General features: G+C 46.2%; 2 protein-coding genes across 3 annotated transcripts; both read right to left on the reverse strand.

Annotated features, from left to right (window-relative positions):
- Positions 1-1,788: 1,788 nt before the first annotated feature.
- MYCBP (MYC binding protein) lies at positions 1,789-6,936 on the reverse strand. Its single transcript, XM_080380704.1, has 5 exons — positions 6,820-6,936; positions 6,532-6,604; positions 5,090-5,138; positions 4,229-4,358; positions 1,789-1,887 (listed from the first exon to the last, which is right to left on the reverse strand). The coding sequence occupies exons 1-5, from the start codon at positions 6,832-6,834 to the stop codon at positions 1,843-1,845; spliced, it is 312 nt and encodes a 103-aa protein (XP_080236830.1). The 5' UTR covers positions 6,835-6,936; the 3' UTR covers positions 1,789-1,842.
- A 130-nt stretch (positions 6,937-7,066) lies between these two features.
- GJA9 (gap junction protein alpha 9) lies at positions 7,067-16,077 on the reverse strand. 2 transcript variants are annotated; one of them, XM_080380698.1, is made up of 2 exons: positions 16,005-16,077; positions 7,067-11,117 (listed from the first exon to the last, which is right to left on the reverse strand). In XM_080380698.1, exon 2 carries the CDS (start codon positions 11,094-11,096, stop codon positions 9,540-9,542), a length of 1,557 nt encoding a protein of 518 aa, XP_080236824.1. In that variant the 5' UTR covers positions 11,097-11,117; positions 16,005-16,077; the 3' UTR covers positions 7,067-9,539. The 2 variants fall into 2 exon arrangements, with proteins under 2 accessions (XP_080236824.1, XP_080236823.1); XM_080380697.1 differs by lacking the exon at positions 16,005-16,077 and adding an exon at positions 12,425-12,537.
- Positions 16,078-19,295: the final 3,218 nt, after the last annotated feature.

Raw genomic sequence — 19,295 nt, forward strand, 5'->3', positions numbered from 1 at the left:
ACGTGAGCGGGAGGGGCGGGGCGAGCGGCGCCAAGGGCGGGGCGGGACCCGGGGCCCCACGGACGGCCCCGGCCCCGCCCCCGCCCGGGCGCTTTCGCGGGAGCAGCGGCCACCCGCCCCCCGGCGGCAGCGCTCCGCACGGCCGCTCGGTGCCTGGCATCGCCCCCGCAGCTCTAACCACCGTCGTCACTGCGCCACGACTCTCGGTGCGGGCGCCCGGGCTGCTCTCAGCGGGCAGCGAGCGCAGCGGCAGTACTGGCAGAAGCGCAGAGCGGGTGCATCGCCGCCCTGGCAGCAACGGCTAGGCCCCGCGCCCCTGCCCCCAACGCCTTACCTGCCCCCGCGACCCGGCAGCGTGTGCCCCAGCGGGCTCAGCTCGGTCCTCCTCCGGTCACGCTCCCACGGCCACACCACCAGCTCTGCGATGCATTTTCTGCGGCATTATCCCCTCCCTATTGCCACACGCTGCAACTTCATGCCAGGTGTATCTTTTAACTTACACACCAGCTGCCTTCTCACCTTTGCTGCCAAGGGTGGGACACTTTCTGCCTAGGTGTTTTTGGTTGATATTTTACCAGCTTAACACTTTCCCCTTATTTACCTCTCTTCTGGTCTCTTTACTACTGTACCTATTATTGCTCTGAAGTAGACAACTATTACATTCATTAGCCCTTGAGTTCAGTTTGTACCTTGGCTTTAGCACAAGCTCTGATCCATCCTACCACACCTGTAAGACAAGCTGCAAACCCATCCTAGAAACAAAGAAGTTAAACTAAGAGATGGTAGATCTAATACATGAGACAACTACTGCACTTTTTCCACCCTCCCCTTCTTGTTTTTTGTCATCAGTTGCCTTTAAAGTACCTAGAGACAAATGCATCTCCTTAAAATGTATCTTGGGGTTGGGTTTTTTTTTTGTTGTTGTTTTTTCTTAGGCCTTTATTTAAAAAAAAAACAACAAACAATTTGGCATCTCAGAAGGATGGCAAAGCTGATTCAGAGAAACTGGGGCCACAGGACATAGAGGTGAAATTAAAAATCACAAGTTAAACACACACACACACACACCCCTCTCCCTTGGATTTTCTGCCCTGCCTAGATTTTCTTTTCCCCACTAGATGAACTCTCCACATTGTACTCTTACATGCACCGCTAATTACATGAGACATCCATTACAGGCAAGAATTTTGTATTCTCTTCAGAACCGTGCAGGCAATATCTGGATCAACTCTCCATGGCCCAGTTGGGTCCTTTTTCAAAGACATGAACTACATGGAAATAGGTACATCTCATGTAAATTAAAAAGTGTAAATTCAGTAGGCAATGCATCTCCAACATTGTGTTATGTCCATCACAACTATACTCACTCCTTTTGTGCCCCTCTGAGTAGACAGTTATCACATCAGCTTCAATAGAAGCTTAACCTCAGCACTGGGTACCCATTTAGAACATATCTTGGAGGTCCTGCTTTAGTTTACAGTTTGGTCCCTGTGTGATACCTCACCCTCTCCAGTTAAAAGGAAACTGCTGATCTCACTGGTGGTTTAACAGGACCATTGGCAACAATGTGAAATTTACACAAATTTGGCAGGCACAGTTACCTACAAATTCATCATAACTATCACCTTTTCTTAAGCACAGAAAGCAAGAAAGTTAACCGGCATGCTTAAACTCATCAGTTGCTGCTGCAGCTGCACACTCACGATACTGCTTTTTTTTTTTTCTCCTTTCTTTTAGCTGACGAGCTAACAAAGTAGACGTGCAGAGTTCACACACACAAAAAAAGACTGCAGTTCTCAGGAAGCCCTTTATTAAGTCAAGGCATTAAAGAAGAAACTATTGTTATTCACCATGCTTCTCATCTTGAGGTGGTTCATACTGAGCCAGCTGTGGATTTAAAGAGAGGAATTTAGTTAGCTGCAACATTTCAGAAACACTTTCTACATTAAGGAATGTAGGAAAACGTGTCATCTGGAAGTGTTCCATTTACTTTGTGCATTTTAATCCATCACTAGTATTTATGCAAATCCATTTTCAAGTCAGGCAACAAAGTAATCCTTCCCTCAAAACATCAATTTGTCACATTGTATAATCCTGCAGCTATAACAAGGGGGCTTTTAAAATGCACTTTCAAGCACATGGGTCTTGCTCTGAAGTTTTTCCATTTCTCAGTGTAGGTTTCATTAAGTACTTTTGATCTCAAATAGCAGCTGATAATGATCAGCACCTTATAAGCTTTGATGTCACTGAAAAATGATTAAATGAAATAGTCACTCATAGCAACAGTACCGAAACTAACACTTCCTGTAATTGTTCTTTTATTATGCTTTCTGGAGAGTAAGACCTAGGCAACTATGCACTGAAGCACAACATTTACTTTGAAAGTTACTTCCGAAGAAACATACAAAGGTGTTTACTTGACCTCAGTTACATTAAAGATAAGCTCAAGCTTCAAAAACAGTTCAAGCATTAGGACTGAGTCTCTGAAATATACCAGTCCAGTTTCCTCAGCTAAGATTCTTCCTCTCTCCTATAAATTGCAGAGTAGGTTAAAAACAAAGTACATTAAAAAAATAAAATGCCCATGTGTTCCTCATAGCGACACTCATTTACAGCAATCACTATGCCAGCAACAAGCACCACTAAAATAGCATTTTCTCATTCTTGTAGATTTTACCACAAAAAATGGCCAGTACACAATCCAAAGTCAATTTTCTTTCCACAAAGTACCTAATTGTTTGCTTTCTGCCCCTCACCCAAATACCTTTATTACTGAGAATGTGGGTAAGAAAAAGAACAACATCTTCACATCTGAATGCAACAGAAGAACACCACCTATTTGGACACAGCTCAAGTTACCAACAAATGCACTGTTAAACTCGTGTGGACTGCTACAAAAAAAAAAAAAAAGCTAACCAGTAGTGTTCTCCCTGCATTTTGTGTGAACTTCTACAGAATGTCAAGAGTGACAGGCAGAAGATTGTACAGGAAAGAAAGGGAAAAAACAAAACCATCAGGATTAGAAGGCACAGTAAGGTAAGACTTATCATTTGAAGACTAAAGAAGATGAAAGCACAAATAAACCCATGATTATGGAAAGGCTTACTTTCCTGGAACAGGTTTTGACTTCTTTAAGAGATTTCTTTAACCAAAGACCCATATTACTCTGCTTTCATGCGTCTACTTACTATCCGTTGTATTTTTAAGTCGGCTACGCCGAGTGAACTGCTGGTCTATTGCTATTCCCCCTAAAATTCTGCTCTTTGCCATATTTCCTAGTAAGAAATAATAAACGTAGCTGTAAGGACTCGACTGTTGGTAATAGAGGAGGAGAATTACTAAGACAGCAAGAGGGGACTTCAGATGAGAAATACAAAGGGGTAATGGCCAAGTGTCCCTTCTCCCTGAACTAAGGTGCTTGTCTCCCAGTAAAAAGCCTGTAGGGATGTTCACATACAACAACAGCCACCTTCTTCCAACAAACTCATGGAAACTTGTAGCGGCATATAAGCTACTAGCTTATTAAGGTTCTCAAATGTTTCCTTCTTCAGTGTTGTGAAGTTTATAGTCAGTGTGCCCTCGTAAGGGGAAGTTTTCACATCTTGGAGCAGTTTCAGAGACAGCCTGTGGGCCCACTAAAGAACGGCTCTGCCTTAGCTAGCACTTCAGATCCACTGCTACTGCAGATAAAGGAACACCAGAGTCATTTTAGCTGAAAAATGAAAATTACTGTCCCACATGGATATCGGTGCCTCTACTGGTAACATCCTGCCACGTGTAGGTCTGCCAGGTCACACAAACTGATGTATAATATTCCTCCTTCAGTTAGTGTTTTGAAAGCCTTTATAATAGATACATTAGCTTTTTTCTTTTTCAAAACTCTGTGGAAACATGAGCTACCTAACATCAGACAACTTGAACATATCCAGACAGGACTGAATGAAGACATGGAATTAGCCTCAATAACATACTTTCACTGAATAAAATCCCTAGTTTAGCAATACTAGTCTATGTTATGGAATATAAGAAGTGTTCCATAAAAAAAAAAATAGAATTCATCATAGTAAAGATTTTATCAGCATTCCGCAGCCACGAGGCTAAACAATGCAACAACATTTATTAGTTACTCTAAGGGAAGAAAGAAGAAAGTTAGCTGTATTCCAAGTATTAAAGTATTCCTTTTGTGGTGTAATATGGAACTACTGAGGAACACCAAGTAGATTTTTACCTTGGTTTTCAGTTTTTTATTTTCTTCCAACACAGCTTCATATTTTTCTTTCATCTCTGCCACTTCCAAGCGAAGTGCCTCTATTTCTGGATTCTCAGGAGCTGAAGCTCCCAGATGATGCTTCAAAAAGCTGATATTTATATGTTAAGTATTTCCTCAGTTAGGTAGCAGAACCGCATCGTAGCTTTAACACTTATGCTGAAGTTAGTGCTGCAATGCATGCGACCAAAATTGCATTAAACCACTTTAGGTTCCTACAGTGCTTTTCATCCTACAGGATGAAGTTACAAAAATAAAAAAGCTTTTCAAGTCCGTTGGTATATTCCTTTAAAAAACCAAAGCACAAAAAAACCCACAAGACATCAGTCTACACAGGACAAATTCTCATGTTTTACTATATCCTCTTTTCCTCTCTTAACACAGTTTTGAGGAGTTAGAAGGAATAACCAAAAGATAGAAGCAATAGCCAAAAAGGGAGGCTGCAGCAAGAAACAAACACATTAAATTGCATTCCCCTATTATTACCAGCAAAAAAATAAAAAGGAAGTGTGAAGAAGCTGACATCAGAAGCTACAGATACTGTAAATACTCAAATCTAATGCTGCAGGCCTACAACATTCTGTAATAGACTAACTTAACTTCATAATTGCTGGCATACTGTTATGCACAGTTCCTCTGTACCTTGTCAGGCTTCCTGTTAGCTTGTAAGAGCACAATTATTAGCTAAAACGCAACCATAAAAGCTGTGTTCTCAATGCAAGCCTTCTAAATGAGTCTCTCCAGTTCACCTACGAGTCAGAAGCAGTGCTGCTGCTTCGCGTGAAGTCTCTACAAACAATTCACGGAAGAGAAAAAGGATACTCCAGTGCACTATTTGGTTTCTCTGGCTCTTCATATAAGGCTACCAACACTGCAAATAGAAAATATTCAACAATTGCAAGTCCATGTAACTAAGTCTTTAAAACATGTATCAACAGTCAGAAGGCATACAAGTTGCATGCCATGTTTATAGAACGTTCTTCTGTTTAACAAGATTTTCACCTATATACTTTGATGCAAAATAGGTCTGCTGTACAGAAGGGAACAAAACAATCCACCCAGTAGCAGGTAGAGAGTTCTGTTGATCCCCTAACCACAGTGTTTGACTATTCTAGCAAGGAACACAAAACAGCCTAGACAGTTTTAAGATATTCCACACACAACCCTAGTATTGGCTTTTATCAGCAACATTGATATTCTAACTCTTTTGAGACTCTTCCTTCATACACCATTATTTCCACTTAAGCTACACCTTTAAGGCACAGGCCAACATCAGCACTTCCACAACTTCCAGCAGAAAAGCAAACCTCTGTCAAATAATTACAGGTACAAAACTAAATGGTTACCATCAGTTTAGGTGACAGAGCTAATCTTTATGGATGGGGGCCCTAGCAGCCAGGGCGGTCATACTCACAGAATTCCCAAACATAACCAGCCCCTCCCTCCCCACAGGGCACACACACAGCTACAGGAGACATCTGGTTTCATAAATACTTAGAGGTCCTTCTCCCAGTTTCAGATGTCCAAGCTGCACAGACAAATCTGTTTGAAGCTGAGCCCCGAAGTTAAGAACAAACTTAGGATGCCACGCTGCTTGGATGCCTTGTTTCGCCATCCCATGGGATGCCTCGGGTTGCAATAGAAAGAAATCAAGTGGCACCCACACGGCCGGCCAGGGGCCTTGGCGCAGCACCTGTTCACTTGGCAGCCTATTTTTCAAGCAGGAATATTAACAGATTTTTCTCCATGCACAACTGGAAGCTCTCAAAAAGTCTTCCGAGGGATTTAAAAGATACTAAGCCACACAGAAAGCCAAAAGCATCAAGTTTAGCCCCGTTATTTTCCCCGCTGATACGGATCGCCGCTCTCACAGCGCACACAGGCTCGTTTTAGGAGAAGCACCGAGCTCTGCTCCAGACACGCTGGTTTTGAACGGGGATCCCAGGGGCGCAGGGGCTGCTCCGTGTCCCGGGCCATGACTCCCTCCGCAGAGCTCCGGCAGAACGGCGGCCCCCGGGGAACCCAGCCACAGCCCGAGACCAGCCAGGGAAGGAGCCCCCCGGCCGGGGGGGTGGGGGTGTCCCCAGCACACGCAGCCCGTGAGAGAACAAGGACCCCCGCCCCCGCCGGCCGCGTCTCCACAGGGCGCCCGGCCCCGCAGCCGTGCCGGGGCAGCGGCCGGGCCGCCCCGAGGGGAACGGTTCCCCCCCGCAGAAGCGCGCCGAGAGCCGCCCCAGGCCCCGCGGCCCGGCCCGGGGACTTACCCTTGGTGAGCGTGTCCAGCACCCCCGACTTCTCCAGGTACCGGCGGAACTGCTCCCGCTTGGAGTCCGCGGCCTGAGGGAGGACGCCCACACGGTCAGATCGGCGGCGCCCTCCCCCCTCTCCCCGCAGCGACGGGGGCGGCTCGTTGGGGCGGGCGGGCCCCCGTCCCCACCGCGGGGGCGGCAGGAAGGGCCGAGCCGCCGCCGGGCCGCCCCTCCGCGCAACGGGCCCGGCCCGGCCCGGCAGGACGAGCCGCACCCGCGCCGCGCCGGCTCGCTCCCCCCTACCTTGCAATGCGCCATCTGACCCGCACCGCGCCTGCACGCGGCCCCGCGCCTGCGCCCTGCGCTTTGGCGGCGCGAGGGCTTCCCCGCTGTTGCCACAGCGACGGGGCGGCAGCGACGCCCTGGGCCGCCCGCGCGCCCCTCCCCCCGCCGCGGGGGCTCCCGGCCGGGGGCGGCGCCGCGTCCCGGCGGCTCGGGGCGGGGGGGGGGGGGCGCTGCTGGCGGGGGCGCTGCTGGGGGGGGTGGGCCCCCGCGGGCGGGGGGCGCTGCGGGGGGGCGCTGCACTGGGGGGCGCTGCAGGGAGCGGCGGGCCCCGGCCGGCGGGGGGCGCTTCAAGGGGGGGGGCACTGCAGCGGGGGGGGGGGGGGGGGGGGGCCCGGCGGGGGGCTGCAGCGGGCCGCGGCTGCGGAGCGGCGCCCCGGGGGGTGCGCGGCGCTTGGCAGCGGCGGGGAAGCCGTTCGCCTTCGCCCGTTTCACAGAACGGAAGCGGCGGCACCGGTGTGGTTTCGTGACGCGCTGCGGGACCTGCTGGCTGATCGAAGCTGGTTATCATTAAACAAAAAAAAAACAAACCAAAAAGACCCATCCACCTAATCCCGCGCTGCGCTGCTGGGGTCTGCTCACCCTTCCTCTGCACGTGCTCCTCTCCGGTTTTCCTGGCACCAAGTGGCCCTTTGCTCTTGGCAAGGTGCTGAGGTGAGCTGGAATGTTTGACCCACATCCACACACACACAAAAAAGTTATTCGAAAATCCTCGGTCAGCAGCAGGAAAAACAAATTCTTCTGTACCTTGTCTTGAACCAACCAAAACGCAAATGTCCCGTCCTGTATGTGCGCGTGTAAATGCTGCTTTTCTGTTATTTAGACAGTGGGAGCAGAGCGCATTAAACACCGGGATTTTTATTACAGAGACATTAAATGCAAACCAGGCATTAGCACCGTGATTGCCCACAGAAACGTGTGCCTCAAGAAATGCAAGAACTAAAGCTGCGGTAGCAGTATGGACTTGGGTACATCACGCTATACCATTTACATACACTCCTGTGTATCACACCACATGAGATGCTACAGTGTAAGCAGAATGACATAGGGCTGTATTTACGTGTTCACACAGAGAGAAACAAAAGCCAAGAAGAAAAGCTGCTGGCGAGAAATCTACAGTGAATAGGTTTAGTAGGATTAATGTGTGTTTCTTAGGTGGACAGGGCCAAATTAAGGCAGCTGCTGCAAGCAAAAGAGCCTTTTAGGATTTGGGGCTCCTTTTTTTCCTAATATTGTGCAGCCTTCAGCCAATCTGACACATGGCTGGCTTATAAACATAACAATAACACACATTAAGAAGTTAATGATGCCGTAACATCCCGACGCTACATCTCACAAATTACTTTTCCAGTACACGTACAGTAAGTCAGATCCACTAGTAAAAAATACACGCATATATGGCAACGCATCCCCGATGTGACCACCTCACCAAATATTTACAGCCTGTTGGTGCTGTGTGAATCTAATACATTCATGGAAGTCAAGATTACAAATGTAACATCATATTTTGTTCATCTTTCCCTCCTTTATTATTTCAGGTTGTTTCATGGAACTTGCCTTACACTACATGGACTGGAGCAGCAAGTGGATGAATGTTTTTTATCTGTTTTATTACCCCCATAAAAAGCATAAATGGGAATCTCCTTCTAAACAATTATAAGCATTCTTTGATTTAGAAGTTTGTCAGAATTTGGGGGACAGACAGACAGAAAAGGAGAAGTTTTACAGTTTGATAAACCTTTTACATGTTTTTTTACATTGTAACTGAAAGTAAGAGGGTACTACTTTTTTTTCCCCCCATTTTTTTTCTACTATTGTAAGTCTTCTGGTTTGTGAAATCCAAAACTTCTCATTAATAAATTTCAGTAACTTGTTTTCTGACTGAAAAAAATACAATTGCTATCTTATTAGTGTTATGCAAAATCTCAAAATTAAGGCTCACAACTCATTTGTAATTCATGATGCTTTAAAAATGTAATAATGTATTTAAGAGTAACAGTACACAATAAGAGATTCACTTTGATTTTTTTCTGCTGAGAAAGTCAGTGGAGATACACTGAAAAAAAAAAAGTGTACCATGGGGGTCAAAGAATTAGCGATACAAGTATCAAATGCTTTGTTCTTTTTTTCATTTAACACAGTTTGAACAGCAGAATACGTTTGACACCCTGCTTTCAGCCAGCTGTCAAATATCTGCTGGAATTCTCAGAGGGGTTAAGCAGAAACATATTTACCGATAATTAATTTCTCCTGAGAGTGCCAGTGGCCACTTTAGCCTAATTTAATTTACTGGTCTTCACAAAATATATTGTTAGACTGTAAATTTTGTCTTCTACTTCTCTGTAGTTTAAATAGTCAGCTGTGATTTTATGCCTCACTTTTCCTAGCATATTGTGGATTTATACAATGTGTTTGCCTTTGTAGCTGGAAAGGTGGCATACAAGTTTACACGCTGAGGTCCTGGCCACCCTTTCATTACAAAGGAAGCAAAGAGACTGTTTAAAATGACTTAGCTAATATTCAAAGGGCTACGTAGCTTTTCTATCTCTGTGAAACAGCTGGTTAAAGTTGATGATTTAGCTACTCTCGTACATGTCTTGCTTATGTCGCAATATTCAGTAATTATCCCAGAAGTGACTAGTGCAATTGGCAGGTTCCACCATATATTCGCTATATTCCCACTATATTTGAAGGTCGGTGGGGGCACGCCTGATGCTGGCATTACTTGACAGCGACAGGCGCCTGCACAGGGGGAAAGGCTTAGGACTGTCGCAGTTCCTACTTTGTTTAGATTCTGAGCTCACCTCCCCTGTAGAGTCAGGAGTCTCTGGTCGGCTAGAATTTTTTATGTCAGCATTGTAGGGTGGTTGGGCTTTGGTTGTACTGAAACTGCTTTGTCTTCTGTTTCTGTTCTTTGGAGGACAATTTGTTGAAGCTCCCGCATTCTCAGCCATTGCCGAGCAGTTCCAAGACGAGCTGATTCCGTGTTGTCTTCGGAAACCAGTAACAGGAAAAGTTGTGTCGTGTTGCAGTGAAGTTTGAGACGGCATTTCAGCAGAGCTTCTCAAGCACGTGCTTGAAGCTGTATCTGCATTCTGAGTAATAATAAGGAAATGTTTCTTTTCAGCTTCTTTTTGCATATCCTGCGCTTCAGTCCCAAGCAAGTCTTCGTTATTATTTATGCTAGTATTTTGAGTCTGTTTGTCTAAAGCATTTGTAGCTGTCCTCTTCTTTGGCGATTTATTTTCCTGATTGCAATGGGTGTAATTGCTGCTTCTTTCTGCACGGTTATTTTGCACGTACTGAAACACGGGAGGAGAATTTAGAACTGGGTAGACAGCAGCGTCAGTTTGCTTTTCCATTAAAAATGCATAACCGCCGAGTGTAGAAGGAAGAGTCTTTTGTGGGGGTGTGGATATTCCTAAAGAGGAGCGTGGTATCACAGAGTATTTCTTAGACTTGTTTATGTAGAAATTGTCAGGGTCATCCTTGTTTTTATTCTGCCCACAGAGTCCCATTTTAATTTTTCGGAATCCTAGGTGGATAATTTCTAGGATATTTAAAAGTAATGATACAGTTGCTATGGACTGCATGAATAATATGAACACTGTCTTCTCTGTTGGCCTAGACACAAAGCAGTCAACTGTGTTTGGACATGGATCTCTCTGACATTTGTAAAGGGGATCTAGATGAAAGCCATAAAGAAGATACTGCCCAATCATGAAACCAACTTCCACGGCAGATCTTGTGAAAATATGTATCACGTAAGTGCAGAGCAAAGAGCCTCTCAGGGGTGCTTTGTTTAGCTTTCTTTGATCCAGTTGCCGGAGTTCTCTCTCCAGCCTTTTCCGACATTCAGTCGGAATTTCTAATTCAGTGCTTTCCAGTTCGACTCTTAGCTGAGCTTTCTTTTTTTGCCTCTCTTTTTCCAAGGCTCTTAGTCTGTATAAGGCATGACCCATATACACTAAGGAAGGGGAAGACACAAATATGACTTGCAAGACCCAGTATCTTATGAGAGAGATGGGAAAGGCCTCATCATAGCACACATTTCTACAACCAGGTTGCTCAGTGTTGCATATAAATTCTGATTGTTCATCGTTCCAAACATCCTCAGTTGCCACTCCGAGGACAAGCATTCGAAATATGAAGAGGATCGTTAGCCAAATCTTTCCAATAATAGTGGAATGAATGTGGACCTCCTCTAAAATGCCTCCAAGGAAATTCCAGTCTCCCATGGTTATTCTGCCATCTTAACCCTAAAATGTATGAGAGAGAAAAGTATCAGACAAACACCATAAAAGCTGCAGTCCTTTAATGCATTACAAAGAACATGACTCTGGGAAAAACCACGGTATGTCACATTGTAACCATGGCAACATGACTTGTTGATAATCTAGGTATTATTCTCTCTCATCTGCAAGATGAAGTGCATCATCCACCTGTGTCTTAATTTATCAGTGAAAGACACCCTGGTAATGATCTGAGGTAATAAGCACCCTCAGTTCGCATCAAATCAGTGGAAACTAACGTGCCTGGCTGGTAGCAGGGTTTTAGGAACACTATTTGGTCCATTTGAACCATCACCCATAGCAGCGTGAGAGCGGTACATTTATATTTAGGACACCTGTGAAGGTAGAGGAATATTTCCTGGTCTTCCTGTTCAGATGTTCCAAGCCCCATGTCGCAGCTGAAGTTAAGGTAACGTCCAACTACTGTTTCACAGCAAAAAATGTTTATACAAAGGAACTCGAGAGAGAATAAAACATGTCACTAAAATTGTATTGTTAAATTAAAAATATGTTTAAAAGCACATAATTTGGTGCAGACAGTTGCTTTTTGTTTACAGAAGTCAACGATAAACAAATAAATAGAATGACCATAATCGGTCCAGCTTCCTCTGATCAATGATACCTGCATTTGAAATACAGAATAGAGTGCCTAGGTGTGAAGCATTGCTATCTTTGCCCCAGTTCACTGAAAAATAAATTATTTACGCAAAAGTTCTCTACCAGCATTTTCTTAAATTATTATCATCTGAGTACAGATGAACTGGTAATACATGTGTTCACACATCTTGCCTTTTTTTCCTGTGTTTGTTTCTTTCCCCAACTGCATTGTGGACGAGATTTTAAATTCCTTTTCAATGTCCATCTTATTGTATACACTAACAAAAAAATATTTTTTTAATGTGTGAGGATAACTGGTACATCTGTAGATTTACCTTTGGTTGTACATACAGTACAATTCAATAGAATTCAGTTATACTAAAACCAGAATAATCTGACCTTTTTTTTTTTTTTTTTTTTTTTAGGATAAAGGTGGTTTAACAGTGTTTTCTGTTCAGAGGGGATTCATTTTCACCCCGTAAAATGGGAGTGTTAAGAAATCAAATCGAAGTTGCAGTCTTACAGCCACAATACCAACGACAATAGAGGAAACTTTATGTTAAGGCAGCCTACTAAGAGAAATACTCTTGCAAATCAGGATACAAATAGGCAAGTATAGACATTTTTTAAAGATAAACAAATTAAAAAATAAATGGTAAGTTAAAAATAAAACATACCTTTCTTTATGAAAATGTGTGACATTAAGGATCTGCAGTGTCTGACAAAAAGTTACAACCCCTGCCATCTTCCGTCCGTGTGAGTAAATTTCACATTATCAGCAGTTTATTTTGCTACAGGAGCAAGTGATGGAGTGCAAGTTCGCACATTGAATTTATATTTGCTAGGGATGGAGGGAAGAGAAAATCAATCTGTTGTGCAGTCTACTACCACTGCAAGCAAAATTTAACTCTGACCAATGAAGGAATCCCCTTAAAAAAAAGCTAGAAATGAAAAATCTGCAGCTCTAACTTCCTTCAGATTATCTTCCCTTTTGCCTCTCCAGCACCTTCCAAGTTTCAAGAATAATCTCAGCCTCTGACAAACAGAATAGAAGAAAAATTTTGGACCGAGTTGTAGTTTACATATCCAGTAGCAGCAAACACTTGGCTTGCCTGTGCAAAAGCAAAGGAGGTAAATCCTTCCAAATACTGTCATTGCAGATTTCTGCAGTCTGTTCTCCTGGAATGGCTTAGCATCACACTCCCGATGTAAAAACCCAGTGCTAGTACTTTTGGCCCCTCCAAACTCACTCCCTCTTCAAAAAGAGCATCTGTCCCTATATTCTATGATTCTATACCTGTCGTTTATTCTCCTCATGCCATCTTACTTGCATTGATTTCTCTAAAACACCCCTGGACGTGGCAACTGTGTTACACCATTCTCCCCGTGCATGTAATTCAGTATTTCTTTTTAGGAGCAAGTCATTACTCCAGTCTAAGTGTCAGACATACTGAAGTTGGCAGTCATTGTTCTTAATAGCTATACTTATGTATCAAAAAAAGTCCACCCGGCACTTGGGGACAGATTGCAGCTTGTAAATTAAGCTGATGCATGAAAATTACTTACTTATTTATTTACTTAAATTACGTGAAAAATGCTTAAGATCTGCTCAAATGGCTTTGCAGCTGATCAGATTGCTACAGTACGTTTTGTAGACTGATGGTAGGCAGGGGAACACCCTTTCAAACACTCTAAACTCTAGGAAATGCCTGCAAAAAATTCCGGGGAGAGGGGATGGAAAGAGACCTCATTTTATAAAAGGAAAGACGGGGGCAGAAATACACTTGTTTTGTATACAGAGATTGTCAGGGGTCAGCATTAGCAGTGCAATGGCCAAGGATAATGCCTGGTATTAATGTGGAACTCCGCTGCCAGGATCAATGTGAGTTAAGAAGTGTATCTAGTACTATAATCCTCTTTTAGATGATTCTCCTCGGCGCCCTGCAAATGCGTATCACTGATCCAAGTGTCCTGTATAGGATAAATAAACTTTCTCTGCTGAGAACTCTAAAAAGCTAATCATTATCTTTTAATTTTGGTGCTGAGGATCAGTCAATAGGTCACGTCCGATTTCATAGTTAGATGACAGTATTCGATCGTTTTGGCAAGCTCTGTCTACAGCCAACTATTTCTATTAGATACTTAAAGCAGCTTTCAAAACATATATCACTTCCGTAGAGTACTTAAAAGTAATTTTCTAAACATTTTTCTGCTATTAGTGAAAAAAATTCTCTAAATCCACTGAAGTGGTCCACAGACCCCCCAACACAACCTCCTGCAAAGATACTGAAGCTTTGTTTGAAAAGCCTACGTATTTGGTGGGACTGAGCTACGATGGTTGGGGAATCTGCCTTTTCTGTAAAAGGTAAAGGTTAAGACAGATATTTAATGATCTGCACATAATATTCCAGGATGCATTTATATAATTTAAAATGGTATTTAAGTCAAATGACAACTTGATGAGTCAGGATGGAAAATGAATTTGAGCACCAGTGGCAATTTTATAGTGCTAATGCTGCCTTTTACCTTGGTGCAGACATTTTGTGGATGCAACTATTGACCTAAGCTGTTGGACCAACATTCGGTGTTTAGTAACAAAACACTTAGTGATGTAATGAGAGAATACTTTTTCTTCCAGATCTCGAAGCTACCTCACCAGCTTCTCATTGGTGGTGGGTTTGCTGCAAAACATCCCCCAGACTTTAAGGACTATATTATATTTTCTTAGCTTAGGGTCAAACACCACAGAAATCATTCAATTGTGGAAATATTCTGCAAAGATCAAGACCTTTTCATTCCTACTCATCAATAATGTGCACTCTATGTGTACAATTGATTTTTGTTTTCTACTGTATTTGTCTGACCCACAACGACCAGCTAGAGGCACAAACATCAGCGATGTGTCCTACAGGCTGAGTAATGCAGACTCACACCCACGGTTCTCTTGTGCAGTTCGGACCACAAATGATAAACTGCAATAATGAGAAATTTGGACTACTCAGTACTGAATTTAGGGCCGCAAAATCCAACGGTGCCATGTTTGAAGGCAGACCAGAGAAAATAGAGATAGAGGTGCACAGTCTTCACATTCATCCGTTTTCTGTGCTGGCTTATAGATTAACTTTTGATTGCTAAAGATGTACATGCAAATCAGTTGGTGCAGATTTGTGTCCCGTGTACCTGCCCAAAGTAGAGGCAGGTACATCGGAGGCCTGAAGCCTGGTGGTGGCACCTCCTTATCCAGAAGGGCAGCGAGTGGATGTTTCCAATGAGCATTTTGGCTCTAGCAGTGCAAAAAGCCAAAACCCATGAGAACACTTCGTTAACCTGTTGTTGGCTCAGAATGTGGGGAGCCCAACTTTTGTGATGTCTTTCACATGGCTACCAAGGCAGGGTAAGAATTTGCAAGAGAATGCGTTCGTGGCACCTTCTCTGCGGGAGCCGTGCATGGGTGGTTCCATGGAGCATTTGAGTCTGAACAAGTATAAAAGTGAAAAATTAATTTTCTCACCACAGAAAAAAGGTAGCAGGACTTTTGCTATGTCCCTCACGTGGCTACCAGGGCAGGGTGAGAACCACCAAGAGAAGTCCTTCCTGGCACCGCCTCTGGTTGAGCTGTGCCTGGGTGGCTCCATGGAGCACTGGAGTACGAGTACAAAAGCGTTGGGTCAGTTTCCTCACCCCAGAAAGCAGGGAGCAGAACTCTTGCGATGTCATTCACGTGGCTGCCAGGGCAGGATGAGAAGCACAAGACAATTCCAACCTGGCACCTTCTCCAGGGTGTTGCAGATTATCTTAAATTTTTACGGAATCTTTCTATATTTTGTGTTCGTGAAACAGTTTGCTATAGGACCATCTTGAATTTAAGGAGTTAACCTCCCTGTTAGAATTATGTTAGCGCTTGTTAACCACCCACGTATGAGTTGCTGTGGTGCTTGTTGTCGGAGACTGTGCTACCCGAAGCCCCTGTGCCACAGCCCATACTGACCCTACTCCCTAGACCATCACCAGCTCACCTGGGTTCTGGGTGCAGGGCGAGTCACCAGACAGCTTGGCCAGGCCGATATCCAGCCGTCCAGCCTGGCAACAAGACTCACTTTTAAGGTGTCCTGAAGTGAACCACCTTCACCATAACACCGAAACCCAGACCCACAGGTCGAGACGACCCTTGCCCAGGTGAAGACCCTTCCCCTGTGCAAGTGTAGCAATGGAAGAGGATGGCACAGCAGATACTATAATGATATGCAAATTACTAACAGAGTGTGGAATCAAACTCTACACCTCGAGGAGAGTTACAAAGCAGGTGTGTTCACTGCGGCACCGGGTGCAAGGGGGGACGCTCCTCCGGACTTGCACAGCGCTCCAACCAGCAGCCGGGTGTTTATGGTACAAGTCACACACACACATCAGGTTTCCGAGCATCCAGGATCTCCTCCCCCCGCCGCCCCTTCCAGATTTCCTTTTCACCTTCGTGGGCAGGTACCTGAAGTTCCCGTTTTTCTCGGCGTACGTTACCCATCTTCATTTAGTTTCTGTTACCTACTGGAGTTCTTTAGACATCGGCCGTTCTCTAACTGCGGTTCCAGTGTGTAACACCCGCTGGCTGGCGGAGCGCCCCCCCCTTTGTGCCCCCTCTACACATGCCCAGCCCAGCCGTGCCCGCGGGGCTGGGTTTAATCTATACGCGGCCGTGCGAGTCGGAGGTCGCTGATCTCCTGCTACCACAATTACTTTACCCTGGTTTGGTTTCGTGTAGCGGTTGGCGCGTCCTGGTCCGAAGGCTCCTTATTCACGTTCTCGTTGAGCTCATCCACATCGGTTCAACCGCCCCTTCCCCAAGTGCCCAGTGCTGAGCTCCCCCCTTCGCTCCCTCCCGGTGCTGATGTCTCCGTTACCTGCGCAGCTCCCGCCCGCAGCGGAGCTGGGGGGGGGGGTTCACTGTACCACCGCCTCCCTCCCCTCAGCCCCCGGCTCGCAGGCGGCTGGAGCCCCCCGTGCCGCCCCCCCACCTCCGCCCCGCGGCTCGCTCGCCTCCCCCGCTCTCCCGGCACTGCCCCGCCGCCACGATGCAGTTCCGAGCGCATGGGTGGCGCTGGGGCTACAGCACCACATTCGGCCGCCAGGTGGCAGCAGCGCCCCACCGAACCTGCGCCGCGCAGCGGCCGCAGCCCCCCCGGTTTGCGCCGCCCGCACGCGGGAGCTGCGGGTGCGGGACTCGCAGCGCTCTGCCCTTCTCCCGTCGCAGCCCAGGCGCTACTGCCCGTTGCCTCCGTACCAAGAAGCACGCACGTGGCTCAAGCGTTTCCGTCACGTCTGACGGCTTGAAAAATCGGGTAGCTCTTTATCGTGGCACCAGCAAAACTCACCGACTGCAACAAGGCTTTTACCATCCCACCCCAGGTTAACTCCGACAGCTGCTCCCACACCTCGCCCCGGCACGGCCACCAATCCCCCACGAGGTTTCAACAGTTCATCTACTGCCTGTGCTGTCTTCATCCTTTGTGCCGGTCCACCCTGCTTCTTGCCTCTGCTGCAGCCTCTTCACCTCTCCCACCTCCAGAGCGCTCTTTTTTCTGCTTCTTCCAGGTCTCTTCCTCCCATCCCCCTCAGCTATTTAACTACTCAGCGGAACCAGCCACAGCTGCACCTCATCCATATCAACCAACCCCCAAGCCAGCCCACAGCTGTACGTTATGTTAATTAACCTGCCTTCATTCCTCTACAATTCTTTCTGTCCATGCCCCACCCATTATCGAGGCAGAAGCAGCAGCACAAGGAACCTGTTGGTGCAAGGTTTTTTCCTACAGATAAGCTCCAGTGATTGCAGCTGTTAAAAGAAGAAATTCACACAGCCCTGGGTACCACTGGGCTTGCTTTAGTCATGACTCAGAGCTGGGCCACCACCCCAGTGAGTGGCAGAGAGGATACAGCACAGCTTACATACGCTTATCAAATCATTAGTCAGCGTCTGAAGTTTTTAGAAGTTTCCTTTGGTCTTGTCAGTTCTGCGAATCCATCATCTGACCCTGTCCCAACTGATTCACCTATTCGGTTCCAGTGTCTTCCTCGCATCATGATCTCCTTTCTGTCTGCTTTAACTCACACAATCCTTTAAGCACACTTAGTCTTTGAACAAGCAATTTTATTCACATATACTATTTTTTTAAAAACAGCTGTGTTTCTCAGAGCACCTGTGCATACAATTTATCATCTATTATTTCTCTGTTCTCCCACTGATTAACCTGACGAAGTTTAAACCAGCCTTGGATTAGGGCTATGCAAGGGCTGAGGCCTGGTTCTGCCATTTAGCAGCTTCAGCACTTTAAAGTTCTTAATTCAAAATGCATTTTCTTTAACACATTACCTTGTGCCAGTGAAACACTTATGACTAGCTAGGACAAAGACCGCTTTTAGGAGAGCAGGAGTCGGGAGTGGGGGTGGTTGGGGCTCTTGGTTAGACTCACAGGTGGGTCTTGCCTTTGGATGAGCAAGGGTTGAGTGGTGGTCCCGTGTTTTGGCTCACAGGACTGTCCCTTTGCCCCGTTACCTCTTCAATGCACGCTCACCCCAGACCCGTTAAAGCTTCTGCGGCAGACTTATAGAAAAGGTGGCCAGTGAAGCCATATTTTATTTTTATGTAATAAATACTTTTATGTAAAAAGTTTTTTCCATACATCCATGGCCCCATATAATGTCTTGTGCAAGGAGAGGACTCTCCCACATTTTGGAAAGGGGCAAGGCTCCATTCTGAAGAGGGAATAATAGCCCCTGCCCCCCCCCCCCGCAGCAGTCGATTTCTCATACAGACTGTTGTTCACCCTATCATGCAATCCAGAGGGGTGTCTAGGAGACACTTGCTCTCAACAGGAAAAATGCAGAACCATTTAACTTGGAGAATAATGGGGATGTGCAAAAGCTCACAAGCAGATTGGTGGCACCGGAGCTCCACGCTCTTCTTGTACATATCTCCTCTCCTTCCCAGGCCACCCCTTCAGCATTAAATCTGCAGGCAGGTAGTTTTGCTATTCCTAATCCATCTTAGGTTTCAGCCACCTCTCCAAGCGTTAAGCACATGAAGCACTCCGTTTGCTTCATACTGCAAAACTATGAGGTGAATGTATGGGCAAGCCTCCCAGATGCTTCCACCTCAATTTACCCCAAGTCTTCCCCACTTCACCCCTCCCCCTTTCCCATTCACCTTGCAGAGGCTGAGGTGGAAAAGAGCAGGTAACTCTGGCCAGGCGGACAGGGGTTGTTGCCCTCCCGCTGCTCATGCCTGATTAGGCAGAGTATGGGCAGGGCAGCGGGATCAGACACGGGCAGGGCAGCGGGATCAGGGCACGGGCAGGGCAGCGGGATCAGACACGGGCAGGGCAGCGGGATCAGACACAGGCAGGGCAGCGGGATCAGACACGGGCAGGGCAGCGGGATCAGGGCACGGGCAGGGCAGCGGGATCAGACACGGGCAGGGCAGCGGGATCAGGGCACGGGCAGGGCAGCGGGATCAGGGCACGGGCAGGGCAGCGGGATCAGGGCACGGGCAGGGGA

Source organism: Falco punctatus (genome assembly GCF_963210335.1).
Source record: "Falco punctatus genome assembly, chromosome: 3".
Lineage (NCBI taxonomy): Eukaryota > Metazoa > Chordata > Aves > Falconiformes > Falconidae > Falco > Falco punctatus.

What these genes read in the sequence shown, in the direction of transcription:
- MYCBP (XM_080380704.1), bottom strand. An exon ending in AAACCAAATAGTGCACTGGA is followed by an intron (nt 4,359 to 5,089) that starts GTATCCTTTTTC and finishes TATAAATATCAG; the next exon opens with CTTTTTGAAGCATCATCTGG. An exon ending in ATAAAAAACTGAAAACCAAG is followed by an intron (nt 1,888 to 4,228) that starts GTAAAAATCTAC and finishes TTAAATCCACAG; the next exon opens with CTGGCTCAGTATGAACCACC.
- GJA9 (XM_080380698.1), bottom strand. Translation starts at nt 11,096, where the DNA reads ATGGGAGACTGGAATTTCCTTGGAGGCATTTTAGAGGAGGTCCACATT.